This window comes from Onthophagus taurus, chromosome 7 (genome assembly GCF_036711975.1).
Source record: "Onthophagus taurus isolate NC chromosome 7, IU_Otau_3.0, whole genome shotgun sequence".
Classification (NCBI taxonomy): domain Eukaryota; kingdom Metazoa; phylum Arthropoda; class Insecta; order Coleoptera; family Scarabaeidae; genus Onthophagus; species Onthophagus taurus.
In genome coordinates, this window is record NC_091972.1 from 6,262,175 (window position 1) to 6,278,796 (window position 16,622).

General features: G+C 29.4%; 1 protein-coding gene, 1 long non-coding RNA gene and 1 other non-coding gene across 3 annotated transcripts; 2 read left to right on the forward strand and 1 right to left on the reverse strand.

The window, feature by feature from the left end:
• Window positions 1-519: 519 nt before the first annotated feature.
• On the reverse strand, window positions 520-2,493 carry LOC111418902 (La ribonucleoprotein translational regulator Achilles). Its single transcript, XM_023051607.2, has one exon. It carries the CDS (start codon window positions 2,272-2,274, stop codon window positions 940-942), a length of 1,335 nt encoding a protein of 444 aa, XP_022907375.1. The 5' UTR covers window positions 2,275-2,493; the 3' UTR covers window positions 520-939.
• Window positions 2,494-13,657: 11,164 nt separating this feature from the next.
• Window positions 13,658-15,859, forward strand: LOC139430692 (uncharacterized). Its single transcript, XR_011641075.1, has 2 exons — window positions 13,658-14,678; window positions 14,896-15,859. It is a non-coding gene; the product is annotated as an uncharacterized lncRNA (long non-coding RNA).
• A 586-nt stretch (window positions 15,860-16,445) lies between these two features.
• On the forward strand, window positions 16,446-16,532 carry TRNASTOP-UCA (transfer RNA opal suppressor (anticodon UCA)). Its single transcript has one exon. It is a non-coding gene; the product is annotated as a tRNA-Sec (tRNA).
• The last annotated feature ends 90 nt before the right edge of the window (window positions 16,533-16,622 follow it).

The window sequence follows — 16,622 nt, forward strand, 5'->3', positions numbered from 1 at the left end:
ATAAAATAATCAAATCTCTCCCGATTCACCAAGCGTAAATTTAGAAAGCATTCGTGTAACTTAATCCGAACAATGTTTATATAAAAATAAGGATAAGCATAAAAAGGTCTATATAATTACGGAGAAAGGTCTTTCTATTGAATTTTATAATAAAATGAAATCATGCAAGAATAAAAAGATTTTAACAGGACTGAAATGGATCAACACAAAATAAGGTGATGTTTATAAACAATTTGTGTAATAACTTACATAATTGTCGTTGTTTTAGCAAAGTCGTAAAATTAAAAGAATAAAATAGAATTTGAATTTTTTAATTGAATTCTAATAAAAGTAAAACTTAATACAGTTACTTTCTCCCTCGAAAGTGCCGCCTCGAAGAGAAACTACCATTTTTTTTTAGTGAGGGATAGAAATTTAATGCTAAAACTTTATAATCTGCAAAATTCGTTGTCAAATTTAAATAAATTGGTATATTTTGATATTATGTTATTAGGAATTAAATAAATAAAACACAACACACAACTTGGGAATGCTTTTTTTATGTATAAGGAATAATAATAAATCGAAAACTTACAAAGTAAATAAATTAAGTACGTAAATAATACGAGATTTGAAAGACCCTTAAAGTTTACAAAACGAAATTTAAAGGACAATAATAAATTACAAAAAGAATTTTAAAAATAGAAAATAAATTACAAAGAAAAACATAAATATTCAATAAAATAAAAATTTCAAGGTTTTAGTTGGTGGCATTTTTTCATCACCTTAAAATAATCAAAAAATATTAATAGAACATATTTCAATCAACAATCTAAGTACGAATTTTCAATTTCACCAACTAATTTTTTGAAATCAATTTTTATTTTATTGGACATAATCTTAACCTTTAAAAAAAATTTTTAGCAGTAACAATAATGCGGTTTTAAAAAATGGTAAATTTTAAGCTGGTATTTGTCTTGGTCTCCCAAAACCTTTAGACCCATCCGGTCCTTTTGGTAATCGTACCAAATTATCATTATGAAAAGCTGTGCTATTACTTCTCGATCTACCACAGCTGCTATCTGATGTTTGGCTACACGAAGACATTCTACGGTTATAACTGCTACTTCCACTACTTTCAAAACCTGATAAAGTACTTGCCGAGCTTAACCTTCTTGGTGTATACAAACTAGAATCGCTTGAATCTCTACTACCATAAGATAAACGTCTCGGCATAAACAAAAAATTTGCTTCGGCTGTTGTCGCTGAAAATCTTCTTTGTAACCAAGCTGCTGGTTCGATATTTCTCGATGGAAAATGTGATGAATTGCCTCTACGTAATTTTAATCGTGGATCTAAAATTTTATCTTCTTCGTTAATTTTTTCAATTGATGATTTTTTATTATTTATGGTTTTCTTGTTGTTTTTCTTTTTACGTTCTGGATGTGGAACACCGTTAAGTTCGTAAACTTTAAGTTCTTCGTGATTTTCTTGTAATTTAATAGCGTTTCTCGCCGATTCCGAAACAACAAATTCGACTAAAGCGCATACTAATCCAGCTAAAGACGGATTTTTATTAATAAATTGCCGAACATCTGCAGGTATTGGATTTCCAGGTCTTAAAATTCTTATTAAAGAAATTTCTCCGCATTCTTTAAATAATTCGGCGACATTTTCAATTGTAGGTTTTTCAATAGGCATATTAACAGCAACTATGGTTCTTGAAGGTGTTGTTTCATCATATTGTGGTAACGGATCAATTCTCCTTAATTTTGTTCCAGGTTCGTTGATTTCTAATTTTTTTGATCTTGCTAAAGCGTGAGCGACAACTCTCCAATCTTTAGTGATATGCTTAACTCTTTTAAAACTTGAAATTAATTTTAATGAAACGTACCCTTCTTTATTCCTTTTAACGTGTTTTAATAAAAACGCATCTTTGCTGATGTTTGCGTCGGAGAAATAAAATTCGACTTGTTGTACGATCTTATCGGCGAGTTCATCAGATGGTGGTTGGAAAGGAGGTTCTTCAACTACTTCCGGAGTGACCTCACAACCTGAATCTTTCCCTCCTCCTTGCGATCCGGTATCCGAAGCAGAATCAGAAAGATCTCCCATATGTGCACCTTCATCTTCAGCTTCATTTTGAGAATTTTTACGCGGTTTATCAAATGATAAAGAAATGTTTGAATCAATTGAGGAAATACTATCTCGGGTTTCCAAAATTTTTGATGGGATATCTTCGTTTTCTTCGATTATCGTTTCCGTTGTGGTAACTGTATCCTCAATTACGGGCATTTTGACGTCTTCGTTTTCTTTCTTTCTTAATAATTAAACTCTTAAACTTAAGTATCACAAGATAATATCACTTGTAGTTCTTTTTAACAATTAATTTTTTTTTAAGGAATCAAAAAAGTGTTGATTTGTCGACGGGAAAGCCACGTGTCTTAGTTACACCCGTAGCTTTAAAAAAATAAAGCTACACCGGCGAATTGGTGACCTACCTTCTGCTGCGACTGAATAAGTCGTCGAGAACTCCACGGCTTTTATAAGTTTTATTCGACTCCCACCAAGTTTGTTGGCGCATTTGAGCGTGGGGATCTCACGACTACAGTGTCACGGTCGTAACAATGACCTACCACAACGTCGGTTACTTCGTTGAATACGTTGTCACCTCCAAATGAAATTGTGACGACTTCTTTTTGCGTTTTTTTGATGTGTTTATATTTTAAATTTTAAATCTACCCTTGGAATTTATTTTTAAATCAAGGTTTTGATATTAACCTCTTTTTGGGTGCACTTATTATGGTGTTAATTTTGGTATTATTGATTTAGTTCACGTATTGTATCTAGATTTTTCTCTTTTCCGAAGCGCATGGAAAGAAGAAGAAAGTTTCAAGAAAGCTTCTTGAAGGCGTGCGAGAAATAATTGCACTTTTAATTAGCTTATTATGCTTGGATTGATTCATTAATGTTAAATAGGTGTATTAAAATTTTATTAGTTAAGGTAATTTTAATTAAATGCAAATATAGATATTACCATCACACTAATTCTTTGAAGATTCTTCATGGTTTAAAGAAATGATTGTTTTTGTAGTTGATTTCTGGATATAACAAAAAATATTGTCTCATAATTAGATACCTATCTTAAAGTTACTTTAAAACACTATCAATATAGTGAATTTCACTTAAGATGCAATAAACAAAAATATATTTCAGTGGTAGGTAGTGCTACTTAACATAAGATATCACTATGTAGTATATTTGTATTGAATTAAAACTAGAACTAACAGTAGTAGTCTAGTTCTGCGCTAGCACTAGAACTAATACAAGACCTAGAACTGGAATCATTCGTGTTTAGCCGTCTTGAAAGACGTGCTGCTAAATCTGAATGTTTCTAGATCTAGGTCTTATATTAGTTTTTGTGACAGTGCTAGTGCAAAACTAGAAGTAACACTAGACCGAGATCTAGAAACATTCGGATTTAGCCGCACGTCTCTCAAGACGGCTATGTTTTTATAAAATTCATTGCAACAGGAAATCTACTAACTCTTATAATACGAAATACAGTATGTGTTATATTTAGGGTATAATTACTTAAGAAACATCTACTCCAAATATATTCCAGAATTTCATAACACCATAAACTTCATATAAAGAGAAATGCGAAGTTATGTTTACCACATTCATCATTTTTCATCTACATGACGTAAATTATACATTACTTGGTACTGATATACAAGTCGAGCAATATACGTCTTAGCTAACTACAAATACTAAATCTGCATGCTGAAAAGCGCGTACATATTCAGTATTTTGAATGACATCATCATCGGAGAACTCAACGGATTCAATTCGCCTACCAGACTTCATATAGACAGTGCCGAAGAGTACGATGCGGTTAGATGGACGTAGATTCATTAAAAACAATATAACAAATCGAAAAACGTGATTTGTGCCGTACGTGTCAACCTTCCCGTACGTAAAAGCATACGCCTATCTTAAAAAACCACAAACTCTGGTATTTCTCTGATATACAATCTAACTTATACATTTCGCAAGATTTAGTGGCAATCTCTTTATATAGATTTACTATTTATTGACAGATCAAAACTAAGTCTAAAGGCAGTTTTACTCTATAACAGAAACATATTTTCATCTTTACTTGTTGCGTATGGAGCTTTTTTAAAAGAAACCTATGAGATTTGATTCTGGAAAAAATTAAATACATACATAGCATTTAAATGGCGTATAGTTGATTCCTCTGTGGATAAGATAGCAGGACGCATTCAGAACTTTATTTTAAATAAAACTTGTCTTCAGGATCTGTGTGCGTTGAAGTGGGTCTTGAAGGTCCAAAAATTTTTTGAAAGCACTTTGTAAAGATGAAGCATTTCTGACAAATAGATTTTCTACGCTCAGTGAAGCCAAAATTAAAACAGGAATGTTTGTAATCTAAGCAAATTCATCTATAATCCCACTTTTTAATAAGTCTTAATTCCATAGAAAAACAAGTATGGTAAGCTTTTGCCGATATCACAAATAATATCCAAATAATGTCAGCAATTACAAATCTCCAGATTTCCATGAAAAAGTTAAATTATTGCTAAATTCCTCTCATAATAATGCAATATATCATTTAAAATCCATTTTCAAGAGATGATCATGAAAATCGCTTTCACCAGAATATAATTTAAGGGTAATTTGAGAAACGATACTGAGACAGATGGAAAATTTCAAAAAAAGGTAATGTTACTTTTATTTTTCAATAAAAATCAAACTAAACTATACCAACTTACTATTTTATAAGCATGTGGTCAAAAGCCGAAGAACATATTTCAGAAAAAGTTTCAATAAAAAAGAATTTTAGAATTGAATAAAAACAATTTATTCCATAAAGTCTTTATTAGAAAATGCAATTAAAATTATTGAAGTAATTAAGAAATTTATAGTATTTATATAATTCTATTAAATAAGTGTTTCAGTATTAGAAAGTTTACTTTTTGACAAAATCTAGAAATTAAATTAATTAAATTCAAGATATGAGTTTTTTCTCTAACTACAAAATGTCTTCCTATAGATGTAAAGATCGGATACGGATAATATTTATAGTCAGTTGATAAATTAACAAAAAGTTTACCTTTATTTAATAAGTAATAGAAAAAAGCTTGGTGGCGATTTAATCGGTGAATAATAGATTCGTCTATGTCAAATGATAAGAATTGAGTCATTTTCCTGTTGTGATACCCTTTTCTGATATAATCTTGGTAATTGGAGGTTTGAAATTTGGACTTTAACTCATTGACCGTTAAAACATGTGTTAAAACTCTAAAGGTAATTTTAATTTGGTACAAAACAAGTTTGTAATAAATGATTAATCACCAATTGAATTTTTTGGCAAACTATTTTGGTTACTATTCGATCGTTATCATGGATTAAAACGATTTCAAAACTTGTTTACTATTTAAACATTTGTTTTAAAATTTTTCTAGATATATTTAAGAAAGCCTTTTACGTGAAATAAAATAAAACTCTCATATTCTCTCTTGTTGAATAAGCTTTGTGGTCGATTCTAGAGCACGATTTACATTAAATGGACGAGTTGGCTCTAGGCTTCAACTTGATTAGCATTCCATTAGCATTTTGTTTCATATAAATTCAAAGTTATTGAACTTTATGCTAGATAACTTTTTTTTTACAACCACTTTTAATTTTTTCAATCAAGATAATTTCATTTTGAATAAAGTTGCATCATTAGAGTATATATTAATAACGTTTGATTTTCGATTATGTTTTTGAATTAATAATAATTAATTCGTCTTTTTTTATGAAGGTAAAGTGCGCAACTTTGTTCGTAGAATAAATGAAAAGGACCAATTGTTTAAATTAAAAAGTGACGGAAGCAAAACCTTGGCCCCAAAAAATAAAAAATATTGTGAGCTGTTCTCCGAATGAGATTAAAAGGACCAGTTTCGATTAATTAGACCTAGAATTATAATTTGATGAAAATTTTGTAACAGCCAATTTATTTTTTTTATAATGATTTAACAATACTTTGTTATTTAAAATTGTAAATTTTCTAAATTGTTTAGGAGCGCATAAAAATATTATTCATAATCCATCTGTCGAGAAAAATATTTGTTTTGTGATGGCAAAAACATTTGTTGTTTTGTTGAATTGTAAATAAGAATTTTTCCAAAAGTATTTGAGATATCCAAAAAGTGTTTTTATCATTAAACTTATTTTGATAAATTTATCAAAACAACAAAATTTCTTATTTTTACTCCCATTTAGTTGTATTAATTAAAATGAATCTATTTAAAAAAATTTATGTTGATTGTTTATTTATAAAAGTTGATCAATTCTAAAAAGATTATTATCTGTAGTTACATTTCCTCCTTTTGAAAACTATTCGTACTTTTTCTACGATTTGCGGAACTAATTTTCCGGTGATTGAATACCCGTTCTTCAATTTTTGTTTTACTTTTTCCCCTTTCACATTAATTAAGAATCGAACGACCGCAAAAGAAAATTTTCGTACCCAATATGGCTTCGACAAATGACGCGATTTATTCTTAAATTAAGCACAGAACACGCGTTCTTCATATAACACACAATAAACCCAAGAAAAGCAATCTCGGTAACATTTTTATTACTCTGTTCTTATACATTTAATGGGTAACTGTATCAAACAACTTTCTCTTTTTGATTAAGAAAAAAGGAAACTTTATCGATTATTTTTTTTATATTTACTATCTTTTAAAACATAAAGATTCGTTTAAAACATCAAACTTTTCCACTCGATACGATCATTATATTTGCAGATAGCGGAATATTAAATACACCACTAGAAAGGTTGATCTTTCCTGCATCTGAAACAAGGTTTTGTCTCTCCCACTCAATTCCGATTCTTACCTCCAAGCTGATAAACTCCAGAGATCTGAGCAACCTTCTGGAAGACTGCAGTAAATAATCCCATTGGAAGAGATAGTCAGTACCGATAAGAGCGAAGAAATGGCGCTCCCAAAAGGGGGTTTAGCAATGGGCCACATTTTGAAACTGTACACGAATGAGGACTAAATAAACTGTAGGTATAGTAGTCTTTGCTAAATGGTGAGATGCTATCGCTGATGATATGCTGTACGCTGGAAAGAAGACAGACCCGAAGAAATTGGGTGTGGCTGATTTTAGCAATTGGAAAACTTATACAACTCATTCCCAAGAAATGACATCGAAACAATAATCGAGGATATGAACGTGAAGATCAGAAAGGAGTTGGATTAGGTGCTCCAAATGGAGCGAATGTATTAAGTAGTGGATAGAGTATTTCTTCAGCCCGTTTGATATAAAGAGGACATAAAATTACAAATTTGTTGAGATGATTTGATATATATTAGGTCAATTTGGCAAATGTATTTCATTTCACCTCGTATTAGCTTTACTACAATGCCTTATAACGCAAGTAATAATGAATATCTTGTGAACCTGCAGGAACTCCAGCAACAAGCTTTTTTACACTTTTTATGGTCATAAACTCGAGGTTACATGGAAGTGTGCTAAAAGCAAGATGGACATGCAGATGTATAGGGTTATTTATTAGGTGAGCTTTTTAGTCAATGCCAACAGATATTGACAGAACAAAACCATGATTTAAATATGTAGTCTAAATTAATAAATTATCTGCACAAGTCCTTCAAGTTTGATAATTTTGAAGTGTATTCGCTACACGCTACATTAATATAAATATATCGACAAGACAAAACCGGCTTTAGATGGAGGAAAGATAACGCTTTGTAGTGGTGTATTTAATATTCTGCTATCTTCGAAGACAATGAAAATATCGGCAAGTAGGTGGAAAGACAATGATAATAATTCGAATGTTTAAAACAAAAAAAAAACCAAATACATGATCATTTCTCGATTGATTTTAAAGATACCCTTCTTGTTAGGAAAAATTAAAACAATATTTTATATAAAAAATGAATATTTTAATTTTAAATAAATTTAAGTATAACATAAAAGATGGATATGCTCCAACAATCCGGAACAATTTAACCAAGAAGAAGATTCGCTCGGTGAATTTTTTCAATCGCCATCATACAGTTATAGAGAACAGAAATAGCTCTCTCGGTGAATGCATAACGGTTTATACCTTCTACAGAGACTTTAATCTCTTCTAACTATCCTTAAAGACAACTTTTGTTAATTTTAATTCGAGGTTAAAATGTTTAAATAAATTATAAAAATTATTCTTATACGTTCTTTCAATTACGCACATATCTTTTTGTTATTGTTGTTTATGTTTTATTCTCCACCTTGATAATTAAAAAAAAAGTTATTATTTATTTATATAGGTAAATCTAGAAATGAACGGAAGGATCTTGACATTGATTTCGGACCTATTCAGGACAAACTTCCTTTTCACATGACTGAACACAAGGTTCCCGCATGTCTGCACCAGCTTTAACCTTGTTTTTGAAAAAGCTGGAGGAATCGTGCTGTCTTAATGCCAATAAGGAAGTAACATTAAGCGATTTGGGTCAATATCAATCGGCTTATTTAAAAACTTTAAAAAGATTGTTTGAATTTATTTTGTTGTAAAATACAAGAAGGAACCAAAATAAAATCTTAAATTTATTTTATTGTTATTAAATCGTAACTATTTTACCTCGATTAGAAAATCGTAAATACTTTTTTTAATTATTGTTACTTAAAAGGTTTATTAATTTAATTACTATTAAATTAAGTATTTGAATAATAAAATTTTCCTATACAAACAATTTTATGCAGTTTATCATTTACAAAATACCACTTAAACGTTTAGTCTATGTTGACATTTTAAAGTGTAAATTAGATTTATTAGGTACACGTGTATCTAAAACGAGATTATAATTTTCAAAAACTTGGGATGTGGTAATTTTTTTACCTTTTACAATAGGCCAAAAGATTAAAACGTTAAGGAATTACCCAATATAAACGACGCATATAAAATTTAAGTTTGCAAAATCCGACATAATCTTATTACTATATTTAATTTTTAATTATTATTTGATAAAATCTGACGCAATTAAAATCGAAACTTAAATCTACCCTAATGACTCATATAGTGATAAAACTGTGAAGTAAAAAGACATTTTCTTTTTATTTCAATTTTTTTATTACTATAAAGGTTTTGAAATTGCGTAAAGTTTATCTCGACCTAGTCAAAATTTCCCTCCGGGCATTTAATCGGATCCGGGCACATGAACTACTTCTAAACTACGAATTACGTAAGAAAGTTAAAGAGTTTTAAAAATTCTCTTTTCATATGCCACTGGGTCACGTGGGGAATTATGTTTATGGGAATTTATATGTCTTTTTGGGTGTGACAAACTCGTAACTGTAACCGTTAGGTAATTTACGAGAAAAATTAAATTTTGTTTTAACTTTTAATTTGAAAAATTACAAAAATATTTGTTTTAGAGAAGTGTACTACCAAGTTATTGTTGTTACTTGGGTTGTATAAGCCAAGAACTTTAAGTTTAAACTTTTCCACTTCATTTTTCGTACAGTTATACCTTTTTGCTTCTTACTCAAGATACTCTATGATCTTAATGTTAGCTTAATTTACGGTATGCGACTTATTGTGGCACGGCTGCGGCTGAGAAAGTTTGTAGTGTGTTGAACCGTACAGCAAGTATTCTATTTATAAAGCTTGCCTTGCAACTATATCTAAAAAACTCTGTAAAGAACTTAACCCAATGGACCTTGTCATTGTAATACTTTCAGCGTCTTCTCTGACAACTGACAAAATTGTAAAAGGAACCCTAATCGTAGAGAAAGAGAACATCCTTGCTATGGACGAGCACCATCCCAGTGTTATAACGTGACGAATATCCACACTTTTAATAATTCGCAACAGCGGGGAACATGGAAAACACTGAACATACAGTAGCATATGATGGAAAGTTCTCTGGTAAAGAAATATGTATAAAAAAGAGGAGTGTGTTGATCATATTCAGAAAACGATGGTGACCAGATTGGGAAAGCTCAAGGAAAATTTTAGAAAAATACCAAATTGAACTGCCCTGCTATGGCAGAATTGGTTTGATCTGACTACAATCAAGCAATTGCAAAAACATTAGAAAAATACCAAATTGAACTGCCCTAATGGCTATGGCAGAATTGGTTTAATTCGACCACAATCAAGTAAACTTTAGCTAATCACTAATAATTGGCCGATTTATACCCACAGTTATTAAAAACTAATAACTCTTTAAACATATTTAATAATTAAAGTTTATTTTATTTAATTAACTTTTTACTAGATATTTTCTTCATAATTATATCTAGCAACTCATCGCATTGCAATTCAAGCCGTCAACTAGAAGGGACGAAAGCAGAAAGGGGGAAAGTAGTCCAAGTTAACTTAAAAAAAATTTCTCTATTTTTACAACTTTCAAGAAATTGACATTGCAAATCAAAATAAAACGATCTGAACAATAGAACAGATCGTTCTGAAACGATTTATGTTACTTTCTTCTAGTTTCAAATTCTAATTTTACGTCAACCAAGAGATCTCGTCGTAATAACTTTTCATTTGTAAAATGGAAACGTAAAATGTTATAGTTATAAATAGAAATAAGAAAATAACTTAAAATACTTGCAAATCTGCGCTAGTAATATCTAAGCGGCATTAACACAACCTTGTCTTGAAAATCCAATAAAAATTCTGAAACATATAACAACATTTATACATATAACTATTTTTTTTAAATGTTAATACATTTAGCTTCCCACCAATCGTTTTAATAGAAATCGAGGTTTAAAAATGTTGGAACGCGCGACGACATTGATAAATATTGACAATTACGAGCGACAATAATGTAAATTAGCGCGATCGCGTACTTTACAAGGTCTAGAAAACGAGGGGCGATAAGTAAAAGAATTAATTAATTCCTAACCTCGTTCAATTCTTCGATTCTATACCAGATGTTGCTCTACAGCTATTAATTCATCTTCCCACCAATATCATTCCAATACCAGAAGAGTTTTAATGTAATTCACAGTAGCATTATGCTAAATAATTTAAATGCAACGGGATAATAGGATCTTATTTCTTTGGGAAATTTTTGTGTTCGCATAATTTATAAAATAGCTAATTTTATATAAAATAACCAGTAATTTTCCAATCTACATTCTCAATGGTATAAGTACGCAAGTGAAAACGGTTTTCTTCAAGAATGCATGCATAGTAACCATGCATGGAATCGTTTTGCATGCGAGAAATTAGAAAACGTTCTCTACCTCTTTCATTATAAAGAAAATTTTTCTCCCTAAAGACATTTATAATAATATTGTGATAAAAGATTTTCTAAGCACACAAAAATTGGAACTCATTCATGAGAAATTGCACCCATTGAAAAAATACTGTTCATTGTCATTGTCAATAACAATTTATAACATTCAAACACCAAGGAACCTTACACTATAATGAACCTATTAAAGTACATAGTAAGATTTATTACACGATGACGATGTTTTATGCGAAAAACCGGCAACAACGTTCATTTAGAGACTGTGCTAATACCGTTACGCCCACTCTTAACTGCTTTTAAGTTCACCAGACCGTGAAGAAGTTCGAGGACTGCATTCATTACGTGACCATCCAGACTTTTACTTCAATTTTAAGTTAACTTTTTTTAGTTAATAAATTTAATTTGATACGGTAATAATTATACAAATCCATTGGTTAAAATTGTTAAAAACATTTCATATTATGATTTATAAATTTGCCATTTCCTGGAAATTTCAATAATATTACCATATAGTTTTTATATTATATCATAAACTAGAATCTTTAAGGTTCAATTTAACATATATATCATATTATGATACTTAAAAATACAGTCGATAGGATTTTGTGAAGATTTCACATTTATTATAATTATAAATTTGCCAATTTCTTTTTTCCTGGAAATTTCAACAATATTATCATATACTTTTTATATCATATCATAAACTAAAATCTTTAAGCTACAATTTAATATATATATCACATCATAATTCTTAAAACTGCAGTCGTTATGATTTTTTGAAAATTTCGTAGTAATTTTGATTTATAAATTTGACAATTTCTTCTTTAATAATCTTTTCCCGGAAATCACAATAATATTATCTTATAATTTTTATATCATATTATAAACTAGAATCTTTAAGCTGCAATTTAATATACATATCACATCATAATTCTTAAAACTACAATCGTTATAATTTTTTGAAAATTTCGTATTATTTTTGATTTATAAAGTTGACAATTTCTTCTTTAATAATTTTTTCCCGGAAATTTCAATAATATTATCTTATAATTTTTATATCACATCATAAACTTGAATCTTTACGCTGCAATTTAATATACATATCACATCATAATTCTTAAAACTATAGTCGTTATGATTTTTTGAAAGTTTCGTATTATTTTTGATTTATAAATTTGACAATTTCTTCTTCAATAATCTTTTCCCGAAAATTTCAATAATATTATCTTATAATTTTTATATCATATCATAAATTAGAATCTTTAAGCTACAATTTAATATACATATCACATCACAATTCTTAAAACTATAGTAGTTATGATTTTTTGAAAATTTCGTATTATTTTTGATTTATAAATTTGAGAATGTCTTCTTTAATAATCTTTTCCCGGAAATTTCAATAATATTATCTTATAGTTTTTATATCATATCATAAACTAGCATTTCTAAGCTACAATTTAACATACATATCATATTATGATTCTTAAAAATACAGTCGATATGATTTTTTGAAAATTTCGTATTTTTTTCTGATTTATAAATTTGATAATTTCTTCTTTAGTAATTTATTCCTGAAAATTTCATTAATATTATTTTATAATTTTTATATCATACCATAAACTAGAATCTTTAAAAATACAATCGATATGATTTCTTGAAAATTTAATATTTTTTTGTGATTTATAAATTTAACAATTTCTTCTTTAATGATCTTTTCCATCATCAATAAATGTAAAGAATCTATACTCAAGCGGAGTTGAGTATAAATTGCATTCTCTATCAAAATCTTGAAATCTTTTAATTTTTTTTGTCTGATGATGTGTTACAACATCGAAAGTAAATTGTAAAGTGGGGATTATACCGTTTCAATATTCGACAAGAAGCAGAACTGCGTGTTCTTGACCTCAAAATTGGTTAACCGCAAATTATTCTCAATTTATTTTTATTATTTTTTTTCCTTAATCCGAACCCGTTTTGCATACATGATTTAGTTTATCTTTTTTGTTGCTTCTTTTCATTCTGATTCTTTTTGAAAAGAACACTGGTAAAGTTCTCTTATTATTTTTTTTAATAATTTTGTTTGTGACCTTTCAAAATTGACGATTTAATCACAACCGAGAGAATATGATGGTTGTATTTTTTTTTTGTTAAAGTTTTCTCGGTCGTTTACCGAATATGTACTCGTGGCATTGTATCGATGGTCACCGTGTAACCTTATTACCGGATATCCTTCCTTTTGACCCAGAATCAGTACACAAACAAAAAAAATAAAATAACGCGACAAACGACGCAAATGTACTCTATAAATACAATCACAACCTTATAATTTTCCCATAAAGTAAATCATTTCAATTCAATCATCATTAGCATCATTCTTTTCTCAATAGTTTTTTAAATTCACTACAAAAATATACAATAATCTAGTGGTGAATAATAATTAAAAGTCGTGCGTCTCTTAAGACGGCTAAATCCGAATGACTAAATCCTAGTGATAGTGCTAATGCAAAACTAGAACTAACACTAGACCTAGAACTAGAAAGTTTCGGGTTTAGCCGCACATCTCTCAAGACGGCTTAAGTTACCTTTTTTTAAATTTCTTTTATTATTATTAACGTTAATTAGTTATTTAATCACGACTTAATTAAATTTACAATGGAAAAGTTATATTTGCAAATGAATATCCATTTAAGGTTATAACAAAAATTATTGACGTTTATGGAAGATTGTTGGTTGAAAATTTATAAAGAACGATTACGGTTATAAAATATCAATACAGTACATCATAATAATTAAATTGCGCTTGCCGTTAAATCGGGTCAAGATTATCGAGTATATTTACAATTCAACTCAAGAATATTTTCGGCCCCTTCTTCTTCTCTCCTTCTTCTTTCCTTTTTCTTCTTTTTCAAACTAAAGCTGCCTTACTACATTTGAGGACGAGTAAATGTCAGAACTATTAATTTCGATTCGTGCCCATGATTTATGACCCAGTTTTCATCTGGTTTGCTTACCATTAAATTGTATTTAATAAACAATATCGATATAAATAATTAATATTAACAAAATACTTTGGAGTGCTCCAAAAATGGTTATGTTTCAATAATATATCTATATGCCTTCGAGATTTCTTTTCATTTTGACGTATTTATTGATCATTTAAAGTTCTTAACATTTTACAAGAATGTTAAATCAATCAATTCCAAATAGAATGGGTTGGTTGAGTTATTATAAAAAGGTGTTTGCTCGGTCGGTGGTTATCGTTACTTTTTGGCCTCAATCTTAAAGAGACGTTGGAATGTGGAACGGGAATAAATCTGAATTTCCTAAGATAGACAAATGGCTAGAATAACAACGGAGTATTTCACCCATATAAGCCAAATGTAAATAAGCATCAAATTTTTTAAGGTAAAACAAGACTCAAAATAAAAACAAATCGTAAAAATATAGATCTAGTTTCAAGAAACAATCACTTTTAAAACGATTTTATCTAGATTTTTTTTAAAATAATCGTGTTTGGGTTGGATCAGCAACGCAGATTACATATTTTTTAACATTCATCTATTCTGTTATTGATATTATTTGTAATACTTTAAAATATTAAAGTTTATCGACATGTTTTTAGTTCAACCCGGCGTTTATTGCATAATGCCTTCTGTGTAGTAACATATTAAACTATGATAAGAGTCTAAAAAAGTAAAAACTACTTTGTCAAGTGGGATATGGGGGATATACATCAACTTGTTGACATTTACAGTTACCGAATGGATTTCTAATACCTCTCCTACTTAGAAAAATATAAAATCGATTCAAGTCAGGAAAGCCAGTAAAATCGCAGGCTGCTTAAATATTTTATTGAGGAACAAAGATCTACATATTAACACAAAATTAAGAATATATAAGATCATGACCTGTACGGGCGAGACTATACCTGACACATCTAAAACGTATATTGGAAACAGCAGAAATGAAGATTCTACTTCATAGCACCACCGGTAAAACTCTATACGACAGAGAAAGAAGCGAAGACATAAGAACATTATGTGGAGTGGAAAATATCAACATTGGAACAAAAAATGGAATGCACACATAGAAAGAATGGGATAAGATGGACTAGGTAAACGAAAAAGGTGGAGCGACAAATTGCGCACAGAATAGACTCATCATTAACGAAGAACAGGCTTTAAGTTTGAGTGAAGAAAGAAGAAGAATTTCCATATATTCAATAAAAATAAAATTGTATACGTTATTCTGCAAATAAAACATCGTCCTCCACCTTTACCATATTCAATCACTTCGGTGGTAAAAGGATTTTAATTCGTTCTCAGCACGAAGTAAACTGACATAATTTCATGTAATGCGTACAACTTTTAACTCGGCCTATCTCTATTTTAAAGATTTCGAAACGTTTGTAAACAATTTAACAACAGTGTAGTTACACCTTTATGACTAATAACATTTAAAATAAAAATTCCATCATCGGACAGAAACATTTTAATCTCTTAATTGTTCTAATTGTGAATTAGTTTTAATTAAATGTAATTGGAGTAAATTAAGCTGAGTGAATAAAGTAAATTATCTGGCGTGGAGTGAGTCTCTTTTTCTCTCTCTTGGGAATTAAAACTGTATCAAGGGTTTTTGGTGGAAAGAAACGAAGGTCTTGCTGATTTGTTTGTCGGTCGACGATGTCGTCTCTTGCGGTTGGTCTCCTTGATCTCGTTGTTATCTGAGAGGCTCGGCAAGTCACAATTTTGAGCAGACAGACTGTCACCTCGTTTTCTTGACCCAACAACGCCCGTTCTCGCCCAACAACATAATTTTTATTAAGGAGGGGCTATCTAGTACTTAAAAAAAAGTTTACAAAAATTAATTTATTAAAAAAAAAAAATCGTAACTATATTAATCTATATCTAATTAAAAGAAACACATTAGGATTAAAAGTAACCTTAATAGTATCTTGCAATTACATTAATGATTTTAATGATGATTAATATACATCATTTAATAAACAATCTTAATTAATTTCTAATTAATATGTGTTAATGAATCATTTTGTAAAAACACATTTGAATTATTGTAATGTTGTAAGCTTTTATTTTCAAAAGAATTTTCAAATTTCTTAAATTAGGGATGTGGTGATATTATGAATAAATATCTGGGAAAGTGACGTTTTTTGCCCAACTGACCTCTAGTGGTCTAGGGTGTAGGCTTCAAACCTACAGTCGATTGACGTCGAAGTGGTTCGATTCCACCTGTTGGGCGGCACCACCGTATTTCAAAAAAAAATTTTTTAATTTTATTATTTTATTTATTAATAAATAAATTAATATAAACAATTAACATTTGAAATAA

Excerpts from the sequence above, each read along its gene's own strand:
- LOC111418902 (XM_023051607.2), bottom strand. The coding sequence starts at position 2,274 with ATGCCCGTAATTGAGGATACAGTTACCACAACGGAAACGATAATCGAA.